This window comes from Malurus melanocephalus, unplaced genomic scaffold, assembly GCF_030028575.1.
Source record: "Malurus melanocephalus ecotype Western Australia unplaced genomic scaffold, MMel_1.1 scaffold_144, whole genome shotgun sequence".
Taxonomy (NCBI): Eukaryota; Metazoa; Chordata; class Aves; order Passeriformes; family Maluridae; genus Malurus; species Malurus melanocephalus.
The window spans coordinates 911,881-930,797 of NW_026623376.1; the positions used below are offsets into that span (position 1 = coordinate 911,881).

An 18,917-nucleotide genomic window follows, 5' to 3' on the forward strand; every position below is an offset into this window, starting at 1 on the left:
CACGCTGTGAGCAGGCAGGTTTCATTTCCAGCCCAAGGGACCACGCTGAAACAGCCCCGTTCCGGTTGTAAACACATCCTGGTTTCTTTAGCAGTGCAGAGATAAGCACCGGGGACAATTCAGTCCAGTCCTCTCAAACGAACCAGATGGCAGAAGCAAGAGTGCTTCAATTCATTGCTCACAATCTTTATTAATAACACCCATCCTAGCTTTATCTTCAGTCACACCAAAGTTTTACCAGTGCAGTTTCCTTTTTGGACACAGATGTACAGGACCGCTGGTTTCCAGAGAGATAGAGCCAGCAGAGAAATACTGGAAGAATTACGTTGCAGGGATATAAGCTCTCTGTCAAACAAAGTTTTAAGACTGTCTTTGTTTCATCTTAGCTTAATTTGCCCTCTAAAGCTCCCTATCAGGGTACTCTGCCAAGCCTCCAGCATGATAAATGCTATGCAATCTAATATTCCAAACCCCACACAACATACCAGTCCATACCTTATCCAAAGCCTTCCAYACTAATCATAACTAAAAACTCCATCAATTCTTTATGTAGCCTCAAGTGGAGAGTGTGGAACYAGCAAACATGGTAGTAGAAATTTAAATAAACATCAAGACTGGTCTTGCTAATTTAGGCATGTGGGCTGTGCACGTTTTAACTTCTGAAAGAAAGCAACTTAAAAGGTTACACTAAAAACCTGATTTATTTTTTAAAAAGGACAATGAGCACAATTTCATCCAACAGGAATGTGGTAAATAAGTTGTATACACACACAGAAATAGTGAGGTGAACTTGAGAAGTGACTCTACATCTCATCAAGAACTGCCAGTAAGTCAAAACTCAGAGCAAAGTGAATGAGAAAACCAGCACTGAACCCCAGTGCCAGAGGTGGGAACAGACACCTCCATGGGAGTGAAAAATCATTTAAAACATTTTCGTAGTTCATTTTACCAACAGTCAAAGTAATGCACCAACACCTCCCTTCACTGTGTGCAGTGCCACACACAGACCAATGTGCTGTAAAARTCTTCCCTGATCTACAAAGCTCAGGGAGCTCTTCAGAAGAGCAAATTAGAACTGTACCACTAATTACATTAAAATCCACTAGAAATAACTCAATCAGAGCAGCTTAATAAATAGTTTAGTTCATGTTTTTTCATATTTGTTCACTTACCACTGTAATCGCCACAAATGTGCTTGTTACAGATTCAGCAGCTGATAAATAAAGCCAATTTTTAGTCATTATTATAAATTACAACCAACAAATTSAACAGTTCATTCCTGGGTACTTCTAGTCCATAGAAATTCCCACTTTACCAATAAGTGGAAAATGTTGTCCCTGTTGCAGTAGCTGAGATTATTCCTGATGTTCATGCTCTTGTCCTGGGATGAGCCAACGGATGCTCTCGGTGCGAATGGTGGCGTACATGACAAAGCTGGCCAGGAAGAGCAYGGAGAACAGGAGCAGCCAGTCTATGCCCTTCGTCAGAACACTTGGCAGGGGCCCTTCCCAGTCCTCCTCTGTCACTGCCACATCGCTTTTAGCTTCTATCCCTAAAAAACGAAACACTTGATCAACATCATAATCACAAAATACAGAGAAGCTGGTTCTGTCTGGAGCTTTGTTCATGGCTCATGCACAGGCAGACTAAAGGCTCATGCACAGGCAGACTTAAAATTTTCGTGAGATGGTCCTTGTACAGTAACATCTACCAAGAAAATGGTTTGCTTATATAAAAATTTAGTAATTTTTATGTGTATTTTCATAACAGGAGAAGGCTTGTTCTGTCCTCCCACAGCACAGCCTTGGATAAGTTTGTGGGGCATTTTCAGTGCACAGAAATGTAATTTTGAGTGGTTTTTTCAGGAATTTCATTTTTGAGCATTTCTGGAAACGTAAATCTGCACAGCACTTCAGTTTGCATTAGAAGAGAGATAGCTGGCTGGCAAAAAGAGTTAAATTTATTTCATTCTCAATTAAATCTTTGGGCAGAAAGATGTGCTCCATCCTTCTGACAAGCTCTCTAGCTAAACCCCAATGGTCCCCCTGCTCTGTGATAGCAGCCCAGGAAGCTGAGTGTCTGCTCTCATCATTGGCTGAAATCCAGCTCATGGCAACACCTGATTACATGAACCACTGCTGGGTCTTTATCATATTCATTTTAAAGTACATACACAGGGACAGGAAAGCCTCATTTGGAGCTTAGAGCCAGCCTGTTCTTCCCACTGACAGACCAGGGCTGATTTACACACCTGTTTGGTTAAAGATGAAGTCTTTCAGGGTTTCCAGTGTTCTGTCTGTATGATTAAATCTAGCCATAGGTTTAGCACCTTGGAAAAGGAGGATATTTGGTACAGCCACAGTTCCAAATCTAGTTGATAAACTGGGGGACATAAAGCAAATACAAAGCATGAAGGAAATGAAATCTTCTATAGAAAAAAAATAAAGACAACCAAGACACAGAAAGTGTCAGTTTCACTAAATTAAATTGCCKTTTTATGTGGATAAAAAAGTTACTCCTTTTTTTAAAACTCAAAGCTAACAGAAATAAACTGCATGAAGAGCACAGGGAGTGTGAGTTACCTGCTGTGCTGGGATGCATCCAGTGCCAGGAAGCGAAGAGTTGGAAATGCTCGGGGTAAAGAGTTAAAATGAGGAGCCAGACTGGCAGAAAAGCGGCACCACGGTGTGTAGAACAGGACCAATGTACAGTCACTGCTGTTTGGGTTTAGGAACTCCATCAGGTCCTTGGAGAAAGMACAAGAACAAACATAGACWATTACATATTTAACCAAGTTAAATTTTCTGTAGGGATRCAGCATTCAGCAATTGATTCAATACCTGGCAATACTGATCAAGCAGGTGCACCTTTTAAAACAGGTGGAGAATTGTACATAACCTTTCTTAAAGGTTATTTTAAATGTTTATTACTTTAAAATATACATACAGATAACCTTTACAAGAAATGAGCTGGCCCTAACTGCCATTAATGATATCCAAGAGAAACACCAGTCCACAGGGCAGGAAAGCTGGCAGKACACTGCAGGCACAGAGATAACACACAGGCACGGGAACCAAGCTTATCTCTATTCTTTCCCTGCTCAGAATGACCCWAAAGGCCTCCTCGCCCAGTCATGTCTTTTCTGCGGTAGAACTGAGGACGTCACACAAGGAAATTCACGAATCAAGCACTGAAAGCAAGAGGCCGAGAGGGCATCACCCGCCACCCTCACGCGTTCACTCCAAGAGCGGGCGGTGACCGGGCCACCCGCGTACCTGGGACACGTTGAGGATCTGCAGGGTGAAGCGGTCGATGCCCGTCGTGTTCCTCTCCTCGCAGTTSACCTTGGGAGCCTTGGCGCTGTCGGTGCCGTTCTGCTCCTCGGCGGGCGCGGGCAGCACGGGCTCCAGCAGGGGCTGCTCCCGGGCCTGGGCGGCGGCGGGGCCGCTCCCGCACGCATCGCCSGCGGCCGCCCCATCGCAAACCCCCGCCGGGCCGCCGCTCGCCTCGGCCGGCACCGCCGACAGCAGCACGGGCTGCTCGACCGGGGATCCGCTGCCCAGCATCGCGTCCGCCATCTCGGCCGTGCGGTACCGCACCGGCTCGGGRCTGTCTGCACCGCGCTCCGCAGCCGCCCCTGCGGGGACAAAGGGCGACAGAGGGGAAAGGTCAGCCCCGCTCCCTGCCCGCCCCGCGACCGCGCACCCAGAGCCCCCCGGCCGCACCTGCGGGAAGGGCTGCACCGAGCCAGGCCAGCGCCAGCAGCAGCCGCCGCATCCTCATCCCCAGCCCGGCCGCGGCACCGCCGCGTCTCCCCGGACAACCACCGCTTCCGCCGGRTCCCGGCACACTTCCAGTTCCGCTGCTGTTCGTGTTTCCCTGGGAGGAGCTCTCGGGCCAAGGGGCGGGGTGGATATTGTGTGGATTGGGGCTCAGCCCCGCCCGTGTTAGACACAAACCGGGTGGGTTTGACCGGGTTTTGTCGCGGCTCCAACGAGCCCTGAATTGGGATTGTTCAGCCGGGAGAAGAGAAGGCTTCRGGTGACCTAACTGCGGCCTCCCAGTACCTGAAGGGAATTTACAGGAAGGGTGGGACAAAACTTTGCAAGCGCATATAGTGACTGGACAAGGGAGAATGGTTTAGATTAGATATTAGGGAAAAATTCTGTACTAAAATTTTCTGTGAGGGTGACGAGGCCCTGGCACAGGTTGCCCAGAGAAGCTGTGGCTGCCCCAGAAGTGCTCGAGGCCAGGTCGGACGGGGTTTGGAGCAACCTGGGATGGTGGAAGGTGCCCCTGTCTATGGCAGGGAACTGGAACAATGTGCTCAAGGTTCCTTCCAACCCAAACCGTCCAGTGATTCTGTGAACCATACCCTTGCAGGGCTGAGCCCGCACGGTGTGATCGGACCCGCTGCCCGGGCTAGGTGTCGGGCTGCTGGTGCTGCTGGAGGTGTTTCACTGTTGATTTAAATCTGTTCAGGTCCAAAATTCTGGCGACGAGGCAAGTGCCATCCCATGGCTTCGGCGRGCACACAAACGCACCCTGTAGCTCATCCCAAAGCCTGTTCAGTTCTAATGCAGTGTTGTAGATTCAGGGGCTGCTGTGACCAGCGGTTTCTCACAGCCACAGCTGCCTGACGAGGGATTTGCCTTCTCCCACCCTGGTTAGGGAAGGACGGTCCTGTTTGGGAGCTGTTCCCACAAACTGTGCCTTAATACACAGCAAGCTAAGGGTAAGGGTAAAACACGGCAAACTAAAGGTGTCCTTTTGTCCAGCAACTTACCAACCAAAGGTCCCAAGCAGAAAGGCAAGATAAATACTCCCATATTTATTTTTAGGAAATAGTATTCTTCCTGTCATAGAAGTAGTTTTTATTTTATTTCAGTTTAATAGAGAAGCCTCAAACTATTTGGGGCATTTGCAAAATGAACACAATATTTTAAGTGCTGGTATCTTTAAACACGCTTCCTTAAAACTGCCAGCAGCATTGGCAATGAGATTTTGCCAAAAATCTGAATGTGTCAAAAATTGATAGTGATGACCTTGGGAAACATAAASCATGTACACTGGAAAAGGGCAGGAAAACCCAAGTATATGTGTATAAATGAAGATGGGTGTCAGGTTTATTACAGAAATTGGATTTTAGGCTTTATTTTTACTCGGGTATACTTCTCCAACTCTGTCCTTTACAGCATTTATTTTCTCACTTGAAGCTTTTTCTTTCATAGTCCAATTTGCATAAGCACTAATAATGAGGACATTATAGTCTAAAAATAGAAAACATGACGTTTGCAAATAGAGGGAAAATATTTAATTAGATCAGCTGATACCRAGCAAGCCTGAAAGCAAAATCACAAAGGGAATCCAAGCTAGTGCAGACTAGCTGCCCTGTTGTCCTTATGTTTGAGTTTAGTCAAAGCAGCATTTTCAACTTGAAATCAATTTTTTACTCTTAATTTAATTCTAACATAAAATCCTTCCTGCTGTAATACAAATCAAAATGGTATGGATTTTTATAGTGACTGTAAGTAATCCATGTTTAACAGGTATGACATCACTAATACTATGTGCTACTTGAAGAGCTCACAACAAGGAGGTCCAAAAGCATAAAAATGCCAATCTAGTCCCTAAACAAGTCCTAGTGTCTTGTCATACACATAAACGAGATTATTAAAAGGTAGAATTATTTTAAAGACTCCTTGAAGACACCCAGTTGGTAGCTGATATCCCAACACTGCTGGACTGTCAGCATGAATAAAACCTGAATTGGTCCTGTCTTCAGAAACCACACCTGGTCTCACACACCAGCTGTGCCTCGAGGGAACAGACTGCCTGCAGCTTCCAYCCTTCCATTCATTCCATGGCAAAGAACACAGTAGCCATGGAAGCAGTCAAGGAACCTCCAACATAGCTGAAAAGGCTGTATTCTTATTTGATACAATTWGTGACTGATGTAATATTTAATATTAAGGTTTCCTTACAACCAATAAAATAATCCACATTGCTCATGCAATCACATCCAGGGACTGTTTTTCACACCAGGATGCAGCAGACTGCAGTTGAACTCTGTTCTGAACATCTCCAGTCACCTTGAAAGCCAAGTATTTAAAATTATTAGAATGGCCAAGCAAAAAAACCCAAAAAATAATCACCCAAACAAGGCATCAGATGTCCTTTTTGGGTAAATTTAAAAAGTCTGTTAAATAACTGCAACTGACATTTGTAATGTTCCAACTCCAGATGCATAGAAGGCCTTGGAAAGTTAATGGAAAAGAAAACAAAGGGTGCTGCTGGAGAAYGAGTGGAAGATGCAGGCCTGGGAATCTGGATTGCAGCCTCTGGTAGGTAGGACTGCCTGTTGTTCCCCAAATGTACTGAAAAACCTCAGTAAATAGGGAAAAAAAAATGTTGCGTGGCACAGAGCACACCMTACCAACACAGAAAAACTGGAATATTGCTGGAATACAGGGATTAATATATTTCATTTATCACAAAATAATGAATTATGACCACCATTCCATTGATTACCAGGTACAACAGAGGAAAAATGTTAGCAGTTTACTATAACTCCTTTCCTCCTCTCCTATTTGAGTGAAAGGACAAGAACAATTAAGTTACTGTCACATTGTTTTCAATTCATCAAAAAATAAGCAATATTCCTCTATTTCCTGATACCATGATGCTCATAGAGTCTTTTTGCCTTAATGCAAATATATGTAACTTGCCCGTAACAAGCAGGTAATGCTGTCAATGGGAATCTTCAGCCAAAATTTAAAAGATGAAAAAGAAAAGAAACTGGGTAAAAAGTTAGGTTTTAAAGTATTAACTTTATTAATAAATATACATCCATATGATGATGTAAATACAGATCATGAACACTACTCCATTCCCATACACATAATTGCACACGAGTAGCTCAAGTTCATGGACATAAAAACATACACAGTATCTAATCAGGCTTTATACAGCAGAGGACAGGGTGCTGATACTAGTTATTTAACAGATTACTGTTACCCCCAAAGTAAACCTGTGGAAAAGCAAATGATGAAAGATTGAACTAACAGAAAGTGGTTCAAATTTTAGAATACAGATTCTTCTATCTGGAAAAAAAGTCACAAGGAGAAAGGTCTAGTATCTACTAAAGTCATAAATATATTTAAGCGGTGTTAAAATATATGCATTAAAATAGAGAGGAATAAACTTCTTTTGTAATCAGAAATGAAGTTTGAAGTTCCAAGTATTTATGATTGTTATCAGCTGTTTTAACTGTCAACTCTAAGGGTAGCGTGAAACATTATTATACATATAACAAAGAACAGCAGAGTCACAGCTAATGAAACCATTGCACAAATGACTTCACATTGCTCTGCCTTTTAAAGCTCTTCAAAATGGGGGAGGGAGTTAAAATTCTCATCTGAATTACTCTGTGTATTGTAGTTCCAGGTAATTCTTTTCACAGACACATCACTTTTTACTAACAAGGCTTGGTTTTGTCCTGACTGAACATTAAGATCCTTCAGACAAAATGAAAATATATTCATTCAGAGGAGAGATCTTTAATGGCTCTAGTTATTTCAATTACTTTAAACTAAATCCAAGATATAAAGAACATTGCTTTAATGACAAAGCTAAGTGCTGATTTTAAAAATACCATCTTTGATATTAAAGTCAGCACTTCTGATGGTATCTGATTTTCTTCTGCCAAAATATGGTGCTAGCATCTTGAATCTGTCCAGTGCAAGACTTTATAGTAGCAAAATTATTTGGTTTTAAAGTTTAAGTAAATTTAATCAGAAAATGAATAGTAGTTACTATATGTATATTAAACAGTGAMCTTTATAGCATCATTAAGGAATAATAGCAAGCTAATACATTTCATTTATGCATAAATAAGACGTTAGAAACTTGATATTTAAAAGAAATTATTAAAACCTAAACTTGACATGTCGGTCTTCTGAACAGTGTTAACACACAACAGTGATCTTAGCTTATGAATAGCTGAATTATGATATATAATATAAAATAAGCAATTTACCTTACAAGTAATGTTTTCATACTATGGGGGAAAATGCCAGTTTTCCCATTGGTACTAATAAAGTTTAGGCATTAACATGCTGTTTCAGTGTTTCTCATGGAAAGAAAAGTGTTGAAAAAAGCACAATGTATTCTGCAGAGTATACATAGGAAGAACAGAGTATTTGAAAATTTCATTTCTAGTCACTTTGAATCTCTTCTCTTTTTTTCTTCCCCTCACTGCATGGCACCAGTAAACTYTAGTCAGATATAAAATAAAGCAGAATTAGGAAATGCCAGCAGTGCACTTCTGGTTCCTTCCTAAATCTAGAATGCCAAGTAGCCCATTGCAGGCTCTCTGAACACTTTTCTACTTGATGCTCATCATTTCACAACTGACAATATTAATTAGTTTTTACTGGGATTATATTTCATCTGATATAATTAATAAACACCATAATGAACAGAAATTGCTTAGGTGATTTCATTATTTCATCAGCATACTTGAATACAAATTATACTATCAGAACAGCAATACATCTGCATTATCTCCTGACACACAGCACAGCACCATTGAGTGGATGCACAAGTGAGGAACGGACAGGAGCAAACAGGATCAACAGGAGGAGGTAAGGAGTGGAGTTTCTCCAAGGTACAGTGGTGACATGCAACACGTTCCTTGCCAGCGAGGTGTGACACTCCTGCAGTTATACATTCAGCTGAAGAGGACTGCTTGCCCAGCTGAGTTCAGGAAAGAACTTAAAAGCAGTCTTTTGTTGAAAAATCATCTGATTAAAAACAGCCAATAGAACACAGATCCTGAGGGTGAATGAACTCACGTTAGCATTTTGCATGGGTCAGAAGTTACATCTTCTGAGAAAGACTGCGAAATTTCAGACTTGTGAGTTTATTGTGGAACAGAATGTACAACTGGATTTCAGAGCTTCAGCATGAAGAAACTATTCCTTAGTAGCAATTTAGCTGCCATTAGTTCATCTATCGACTAAGGAGCCATCCAGTATAAGTTGAGGTTCATTGTCTTAGTTGCCAGTGCATACACAGTTCCCCCAAAACAATTCAACACACCTATTGTAAAGTACAGCAAAAGTCCAGCTCAATATGTGTTAGGCATCACTGGAACACCTGAAGGCTTGCTGCTTTTTTCCTGATAAAAAAGGTATGAAACATGACATCTGTTTCTTAAGTTGTCATCACAGAAATCAAGAGGTCTAGTCAAAATCACAGCAGGCCAGAATAGCATTTATATTAACAAAAATTACCAGCATCATTACCCATTCAGCACAGGCTCAATTAACCCAAATTTTTAYTCTTCCCCAAATCTGCAAACTCTATACAATCCCCCTCCCCAGATATTTCAAGCTAAAAATTTATCATAAAGTCATATGTGAAATGACTTAAACATAAACTTTCTTCCAGATTAAAAAAAAAAAAGTTGTTTTAGTCTCAGTAAAACAAATTTAGAACAAACAATATGCAATATTGAGGACTGATTCCTTTTTTTTTTTGAAGTCTGGATGAAAGTATTTTACACACTCATACTCACACATTCTCCCACACTTAAAAAAAATTACACACACCCAGTTGAAAAATGGAACATTTCTTTTGGGAGGAGGGGAGGTTTTAGTTCGAGTCAAGAAAGGTATTTATAGTTAACCAACATTTTTTTTCTGGCTTGTGTGCATAGATGAATCACTCTATATCTGGGGTCTAGCAGTGCAGTAAACTGCATCCTGTTTGCATCAGCTATACAGTTTGCTTTTATAAATCATGAAAATGGTATCCTTTGGTAGATATATAAGCTTCCATAACTTAAATATAGTATAAGTGTCAAACAACGAAATAACTGTATTTCCAGGAATATCTGGCAAAACTGAGTCTAAAAATTTGGCAACAGTGTCTATTTAAAAAGTTTAATTTGTAAACATTATAGGTTATTACTTTAAAAGCTATTAAACTGTCGCCATCTAAGCACAGATTGAAAGGCAAAAGCCAGAGTAAATAGCTATTTACAGATTTAAGAACATACTGTTTAATATTAATCAAGTGCCTAACTAGAATGAACAGTACTTAATTTCTTATAAAATATTTCAAATTTCAAACAATTGTTTGTCGTTTGGTATATGTACTATTAGGCATTTCAAAATTACCCAGCAGAATCCTGTACCAGTGTAACTAAAAGAACAGCTCTCACCTAAAGGCAAAGTAACTTGTCTTTGTAAGGCGCTGTGAAGCTGTAATGCACTGGTCTCTTTAGTATCTTCAAAAGCATTTTTTGAGCATTAGCTGAAATTCACTTAATGCTCCAACTACAGAAATAAAAGCTACTTGAAATCACTTCAGAAAAAAAAAGATTGGGGTTTTTTTGTTTAAGTTTTAAAGTCTATTATAAGTCTATCTGAGGTCTGTAGAAGGTCCTGCAGAAGTGGAAAACGTGGTTTGCAACTTTATCAATTTTTCTTATTAAGTAAGAACTTAACTGGCTAAGTTRCTTATTGTGGGACAGGTCACAACATGAACCATCAGCCAGCTAATTTCTGTCCTCCTTATTTCAATTATTTAATGAATAACCACACATCTAGATTTATGAGAAATTGAACTTAAAACTAGGGACATGGACATTACTTAAGAACTGACACCATGGCATAATGGATCACTTCAGACTTCCTTATAAATTATGGTTAAAGCAAACAAAAGCCCCTTTAAACCAAAGCCTTCTCAACACTCTGTAAAAGTTATGAATTGCACCCGTAAGCTATGGCATTACTGGAATAAAATCTAGAAACTCGGACTCAGGCAAACATTAAAAGAAAACTCAAGAAACATGCCCAAAATCAGCATAAAGCAGATTAGTAAGGAGTTASTCATTCTCTCATTCATTAGGCTGTTGGATTTTGCCGCTAGTTTCACCAGCAGCGTGTACTCCTCTGTTATGCACCATAGGGTAAGGAAAAGCTGCACTGCCACAAGTATAATTTAGATTTGCAAGCCGTGATAGAGCTTTAATGCTACCTGGAGGTCTGCCTGGGCTGACTTTGTATCCTGCTGCTTTAGTTGTACCCAAGGGTCTGCCTGGACTTGTCTTAAATCCAGCTGCTTTGGTGGTCCCCAGGGGTCGACCTGTGCTGGTTCGGTACCCTGCTGACTTTGTGGTCCCTGACGGCCTTCCACGTTTCCCGGAGCGGTTGAGGTTTTTCTTTTTCTTTAGTTCATCTTTTGTCTCTATATTCCTKCCACTTGTGGTCTGCAAGTGGGATTCGTTCAGCGGGTCTTGTCTCTGGCACGCAATGGGTTTGTGGCTGACCGCGTGGCTGTACTTGCTCTGCTGTGTGGCGTAGAGGTCAAACTGATCCGCAGCCCTCACATTGTCTTCGTTCAGGCAAGAGCTCTTGCCAGTCCCACAGAAAGCTGGATTACTGCTGGCAACAGGGTGCATCATTTTCTATCAAAAATAAGAGGGAAATATGTATCAATATATAATAATACTGCAGCGTTCCACAAAAGAGAAACCTTCAAAAGCTTACTCCGTCTCTCTAAATTAGTCCGAACGACTTTGTCTATTTTTAGTAAACAGTACTGATGTCAGTAAATTACTTCTGAAATTAGTTTTATTAAGCCTTCACTTGAGGTTCTGCACAGCAACCTTTAYGCATAGTTAAAAAGGACAGTTTAAACCATGTATTATTCACATAGGTATAATTAGGGAAGAAGTAAGTTAAAAAACTGAACAATGGCATTTCAGCAACCAAGACCTACAATACTTGCTCATCTACAATTACAAAACCGTTTTAACCAATCTCATCTCAATTTTAGTTTTCTAGTTTTAACATTAACCTTTAAGATTAACCTCAGCTATAAGGCAAGGAAAGATATGTTATCACTCTCTTGGTACAGTAGATACAGGGTTTTAAAGATTTTTTTGTTTGCTTAACTGCAGCAAAAGAATAAAGTGCYAATCAGTTTTGTTATTTCATGTTACAATTAATGTCAAAGAAAGAAAAACATAAGGCATTTGGCAAGACAATGGTGCCATAGTTGGGAAAGCAGAGGGATGAAATGAATCTGTAACGAAGTGCAAGATGCTGGATTGCAGAAATGCCACTGCTGTCCTAGTTAGGAGACATGTACAAACTGTTGGCAATGCCAACCACTTGAGATATGGTGATATTGTTGACAATGCCAGCAACTCTGGGAAACAAAGGAATTATATTTTCCATTCAACTGTATTGGTTCTAYAACTTAAATAAGCTGCAACTACTCAGTTTAAGATAGTAATATTTAGCCATGCTGAGGACAAAATTAAGCCAATAAATACCTGGCCCTTCAGAATATTTCTGTGCCTCACAGCCACACTTAAGACACCAAATATTTCTTCCCATGGTAAATTTCTCAAGTAGATAAGGTMTGGAAGATTTATTATCTTTTCCCTGCAATAGCTCTGGAATATCACCTACAGCAACACAATTTAAACTCCACCATTGATTACTGAATTTATTTGGCAGTTATGAATGTTTCCTGCCAGCCAGAGAGAAAGCACAAAGCACAGACAGTCTATTTACTCTGGAGTAAATCCCCATGCTCTTTTCTCCTGATTACAAAGGATACATTCCCTGTTGGAACACTCAATCTACCCCAGCTTGTCAAATGCACACTGCAGTGTGCATTACTCTTGTGCAAATATATGAATGTGGGTTTATGTCAAATAGTGAAATTATGATAGTAATATAGTTTAAATATTAGATGTTCTTGCAGAGATATTCCAAGTGCTACAATGCTGGTGCATTGCACAGAGTACAGCAGAACAAAAGTGAAACCACTGTTATTGCAGCTGTTAACTAGCAAACAAAACAACTAACAATAGTTTGCAAGCTTGCACTTAGCAAAGGACAAAGGAAATATGCTTGGGTCAAGGGACCAGACAGACGTTTCTGTGCAGCAATAAAAAGGAAGCTTAAGGTTTTTTGCAGTTAGCAGTCAAAAAAAAATGTTACCTTTCTTTAACCCCACTAGAAAAGTGCCTGCAATATCACAAAAAATACCTGAGATTTTTCACTATATGTAATTGCAAACATGAGGGTTCTATAATGTTCTTTTGCTGCAGAGAGAGTAAAAGCCCAGCAGCTTTGAAAGGTTGTTCAGCTGTTTGTTGATCCACTAGAGACACTTGGAGTGGTGAGCAGCATTCTTGTCTCAGTACTCATTTCGACATAGGAATACTGGCTTTGGCCCCAAAAAGCTGCTTCAAGCTCARCTGCCACAAAGAAGGATCAGTTCAGCTGCCCAGTATCCAAGGAACACACCAGAGCTGGGAGAAGGTACTGAATAAAGCAGGGGCCCTTGGTATTTCTCATGAGACCAACCAGGCWTCCACTCAATCCTGTGTTACACTCTTATTCTCTGCTTCTTCTCGTCATTACACRGGGGGTAGGGCAGGATTTTTCCATCCATCTTTCGGGGGGAGAACCATCACAGGTACTCCTAGACAGTGAATATATTCTGCTGTAGCTGACAAATGCTGGAGCTTCCTTACAACATGCATGTGCTTTGTGTCTACTGCAATACTACTCAGAGCTCTGACAAACACTGACTTCACACACCAGACCTGGCTGATTATACTTTACCTTCCATCTGGCAATAAGCAGTATCACTAGAATGGATGAACAAAGAAGGACATACAAATCAGTAATTGTTTAAAATTTCTTTCTAGAGGAAGCTTAACAAAACCCCCAATCTCAGTGGAAGACTGCCAATAGGATTCTTTTAATGCTTTTTCCCCGCTCTCTGCACCACTTTTCATCAAACCATGCAAATTTCATGTAGTAGCCAAGGTTCCTATTCTATCTTTTTTGATTTATGACTTTTTTTGAAAAGTTTTGAAAAGGAAGTATGTAATTGAGCTTAATTACCCTACCATGGAGTCTCCAGCATAATTTTCCTTCACTCACATTACAGTAGGGAATAAAAGAATGTAGCGAGTCCATATGCAGAGTGGAAGCAGGTTTCTTGGCAGGGAGATATACAGCATAAAAGAGAATTGGTAGAAAATGCAAAGCTATGCCAATTTAAAAATTATACTCTAGCTAAATTGTACAGCTAAACACATACAACTTTGTATGCAATCATTCTTGAATAAAACCCTTCAAAAAGGTTTCCAACAAGATAGAACTTTCTGGTTTTAAACCTGTAAATAGACACGTAAAAATATTTGCAACAGTTTACTTGAATCAGCTTTTAAACTGATTCAACTGACTGGCTGAATGCCTCTGTATAAACAAATAGTTAAGATGAGACACCACACCAAGGAAATTTAGTTGTATTTCAAAAAGATTCACTGGAAAGTGACTGTGGAGGATTTTCTGYATGGATCCTTTAGTGCCTGGTAATTTATATCTATACAAATGCTGGGGAAAGGAGGAGGCACTGGATAAGCAGTGGCTGGCTTTGGGAAAAGAGAAGCAGCACCAGAGCTTCTCATGCAACAAAGCATGGAAGCTACACCACTGCTAGAAAGAAACAGGACCATCCAGCTGGGACCCACAAAGCTTTGTTACAGGGAATGTCTGGACATGGTCATGACCTCTCCTTGTATTCCTAAACAGAGCTTAGYATACAGCTCTAGCTCTCAGCTCCTGGTACTGTTATGGCCCATCTCTCTCCAAACCCTGCAAAAAATGCCCATTTATGACCTGTTCACTACAAAAAAATTTAACATCAAAGCTACTCAAATCATATTACACAAAAACACCCTCTTGGGCTGTGACATGATTCCATCTTTGCCTTAAACACCATACCCTGCCTTTTTCATGGGCAGGATTTAACTGTCAGTGTAGACAAGACGAAATCTTTGATAAGCAGAGGAGTTCACAAGCCCAGACAGGCACTTGCTCAGTAGCTATTTTATATTGAGTAGTGGACGTGAGACACATTATCTGCATTGAGCAGAATAATCAGTTCCAGCATAAGCAACTGCTCTGCTCTCACCCACCCCAGCCTGCCTTCTGTGGCCTGGTGAGCACCAGAACAGACCTGACTCAGCAAGCACCTCTGACTTCTGCTAAAACGCACCTGGATCACAGCAAAACTGCACAAAACTCTAAATCCATCTATATTACAGGTTTTCAAATGATGAATGCCAGGAATGGTAAACTCCTCTCGCCAACTGGAACAATTTTGCTTTTAATGAGGGTTAGTATACAACACCCACTCGTTTTTCTGAGGTTTTTCACCGCTGAGCTTGCAATAGTTTCCACAGTATAGATAGGGCTGTGGGAGGCTGTAGCAGTGCATTTTCATTATCATCCAACACATACAAAGTATGTGACTCGCTACTTAACAACACAAGCAGCCACAAGTATCATTTGTGCACAGCTCTCTGAAGGTCACTGCTGCCAATGAACGCGGCGGGAGCAGAGCACAGGCCTGGCTCTGTTYGGGATTTCTCATAAAGGACGCTCTATGCCGAGTTCCACCGCCCTGGGGTGCACCACAGAGCTCCTTTGCTTTGCAGGGGGGGTTGAGCAGCAACAGCAGCAGGAGGAATATTTTCCCTTTCAAGACCACAACAGAAATACGGTGTCAGTTCTGTTCTTCTCTCTTAGGAYAGCATGTGTGAGAAATCCTTTCACGACTCACTGAGAAGAATTAATTCTATCAATTTAAATGTTTTTCATATGTCCCTTTTATTGTCAGTTCCTTTTCTATACATTAACTCTTGCTAAAGTAGTGCCTTACCCAGTTTTAAAACCCTGTAACTGCTTGCTTTCACAAAGCTGCACCCTACCGGGAGTATTCACATAAATGTAAATATTTTAAAAATACTAAGTATTAAATTCTATCAGTGGCACAACATACACTGTAACACCTGAACCTACAACTGAAATCTAATCTGCTTGTGAAGCTTGATAACCAGTTTTTCCACACTGTGCTTATGAAGCCCTTTCCGCAAGTCAGTGTATAATACGATTTATCTCACCACTTGACACCAGGTAAAACATTTTAAAAACTGCCAAAATACAAGAAATCATTTTTTTACAGCAGTGACTTGCTACAGTTATGACATGACAATGGAAGACTGCAAATTGAAGAGACAACATAACTTTGCAAACTGTTCTTCTCAATTATTCTTCATGCAAAACCACTAAGAAATTAAGAGCTCCCCAAGCAATGCAACAACTTASAAGTATGGTCCTTCCCCTGGTGACCCAGGGTCATTTTCTTACGTGATTGATAGAAGTTAAGAGTTATTTGGAGCTGAAACACCCACCCYGTTCAAATTCCTCTTCCCCAGACGTGCCAAGCAGAGTGGGAGCATTCCCTCAGCATGGTCTGTGCCTCCTGCTCCTCACCAGAGCTGCAACCTGGGTGCRTCTCCGTGCCCCCGGGAGTTCAAGTCTTTTGACTCAGGCACCCTTGGAGAAACAAAGCTCTCCAAAGCCTAAGCACCACCTTTGTATTACAAACAGAGCTCAGCTGCTCTCACAGAGTAGCTGTTGGCAAGCACCACTAGGCTACGTGTCAAGTAAACTGAACTTTTAGGGTTCATTCATTATTTGATTGCAAAACCAGGCAAACAATTGTTAGGCTTTCTAACCCTTAAAACCAAGTCAGCCATATCCAAGGGCAGAGTTTCACTACGTCAGTTGACTTCTTCCCACACCAAAACTAAGATCATATATGATGATGATGATGAACAGGACAACTTGAAAGGGTTAACAGTTGCACAAAAATCAAGGAAGACAGCATCACTAATTTAATTACCTGTGTATCTCCAGTTACACTGACACAACTGACAGTTTGGTTTCATAATCAATAGAAACTACTCTGAATCCGCCCTTTTTCTGATGGGACAATCTTGCCCTTTTCTCCCACTCCTTGTGCCAGCACTAACTATTGTGCAAGAGCAGGACAAATCGACACCAGGGATCTGATCCAGGTGAAAACTAATCCAACAAGAAAGCAAAAGCAACAATGTGTGGGCACTGGGGCAAGAGAGGAACAGAAACCCACATTTCCATTAGCACACAGTCCCAAGTCAGCCTAAGCCACATTACCCATTGGCTGCCCTGGTCCTGTTACTTAAAAAAAAACCCCAGATCTCAAAAAGATGGTCTTAGTGGACTTTGAAGACCTGGATGATGGGCTTGACAACTTCCAAACACAACACAGGGAATGGAGGTTGGAGAAAAACCCCAAAGCTAGGGATAGAGCAGCACAGAATGGAGGCAGCCATCAGGCCAGACAGACTGGCTTAGGAGAGTAYGCTGAAACTGCACCCTCATTATTCTGTGGTTGTACAATTACCAAACTTCAAGGCAAACCAAATATGCATAAGAATGATGGAGTAGGTAGAGGTGGATCTTTATAAAGAAAAGAATATTAGTATTTGTGAATTGTCCATTCACCTCAAGGGGCTATTCCCAAATAAAAAGGAGCAGTCCTTGCCATAGCCTAGAACAAGCGCTTTGAGGAGCTGGAGATGCTTATTCATCTCTGTGGGTGTTCTCGCCCACCCGCTCTTCTCCCCAGGGAACAGACCTTGCTGCAGTCCCGAACAATAACTCCGAGAGGTAAGAGGTGCTCATTCATCTCAGTGGGTGTTCTCACCTACCTTCTCCTCTTTCCCTAGTCTGCTCCCACAAAAGGACTTTTAAGTTTAAGAGATGGATCAAGCATCTCCTTCCTGATGTGCATTTTCACAGTGTTTCTATGTGACAGGATTAGTGCAGAARGCTCTGGATGCCTGTCCACACACCYAAGCACAGCCATGGCAGCAYCCTCSTGTGAGACTGCAGAAAGACTAAGTACACTTGTTGAATCTGTTCAACAATGGTCAATGGAAAAACACTCAGGACTTCTTTTATTTAAGGTTGCATCTAAAACCTGAAGGATACGCATGCAGAAACACACACACAGAATTCTAAGAGAAAYTGTGGCATCTGAAGACTGAAATAGAAATAATTTAAGAAATATATTAAGACTGCCCCTCCTACCCTTTCATTTTACGAAAATAAAAACCACATGGATCGAAATAACTGTTAATCTGGGAACAACTGCACACAAATTTAAGGTGCAACTATTCACTAATTAATTACCCCAGAAGGACTATGCACAAACAAGAATGCACTGAACTATCAGTAACTATCCACGAGAATACACAGCACTGACACATACTATGTTAGAACGTAAAGAGGCACAGAAGGGACACAGTGAGGGTCCCCAAGTACCCCGATTTGCAGGTGAGTGAAGACATCCGCTACTTAGGTGTGTCGGGAGATACAACCACGGACCGTAGGCACACATCCAGCTGCCCCCCGCCAAAGGGAATATGCGCTAAGCAAACAGCCCCGCACACACACCAGCCCCACGCACGGAGCTGTGGGTGCTGCAGGGCAGGAACAATTCCCGGCCGCAGGCTGCAGAGCAGGAGGGCCCAGCCCCACCTGGAGCGGCCAAGGGCCGGCTGAAGGGACAAAGGGGCGGCACAGCTCCCCTAGAGCCGGCCGCAGCCGGGCACAGCGCGCCAGGGGCGGCCTGGCGTGTGTCCTGTGGTGCGGGGGGCACGGCTGGGGCCATCCTGCGGCCCGGGGCTCGGCCGGGCGGGACAGCGGGACGGGCGGCGATGGCGCAGCTCCCCTCAGGCGACCCCGCGGGGCCCGGGCACCGCACCCCGGGACGAGGAGACCGCGGGATCGCCCTCAGCGTCAGAGAGGGAGCGGAGGGMGCGGAGYGGGGACGAGAGGAGAGCTCCGCTCCGCTCCCCTCCCCCGCCGGCCGCGGCTCCATCTTGCCCGCCCGCCGCCTCCCACCGCGCGGAGCAGGGTCCGGGGCCCGCGGGCCCGACCCGCACCTACCTGAGAGGCTCGGGGCGGCGGCGGCGGCGGCGG

At 42.3% G+C, this 18,917-nt stretch overlaps 2 protein-coding genes across 3 annotated transcripts; both read right to left on the bottom strand.

Moving 5' to 3' along the window:
* Nucleotides 1-1,127: 1,127 nt before the first annotated feature.
* Nucleotides 1,128-3,835, bottom strand: TXNDC15 (thioredoxin domain containing 15). The gene is made up of 5 exons (XM_057371318.1): nt 3,726-3,835; nt 3,276-3,637; nt 2,583-2,746; nt 2,252-2,382; nt 1,128-1,552 (listed from the first exon to the last, which is right to left on the bottom strand). The coding sequence occupies exons 1-5, from the start codon at nt 3,781-3,783 to the stop codon at nt 1,356-1,358; spliced, it is 912 nt and encodes a 303-aa protein (XP_057227301.1). The 5' UTR covers nt 3,784-3,835; the 3' UTR covers nt 1,128-1,355.
* Nucleotides 3,836-6,816: 2,981 nt separating this feature from the next.
* On the bottom strand, nt 6,817-18,911 carry CUNH5orf24 (chromosome unknown C5orf24 homolog). Of its 2 annotated transcripts, XM_057371320.1 has the most exons (3): nt 18,885-18,911; nt 11,047-11,476; nt 6,817-9,181 (listed from the first exon to the last, which is right to left on the bottom strand). In XM_057371320.1, exons 2-3 carry the CDS (start codon nt 11,471-11,473, stop codon nt 9,141-9,143), a joined length of 468 nt encoding a protein of 155 aa, XP_057227303.1. In that variant the 5' UTR covers nt 11,474-11,476; nt 18,885-18,911; the 3' UTR covers nt 6,817-9,140. The 2 variants fall into 2 exon arrangements, with proteins under 2 accessions (XP_057227303.1, XP_057227302.1); XM_057371319.1 differs by having other exon boundaries at nt 6,817-11,476.
* Between the last annotated feature and the right edge of the window lie 6 nt (nt 18,912-18,917).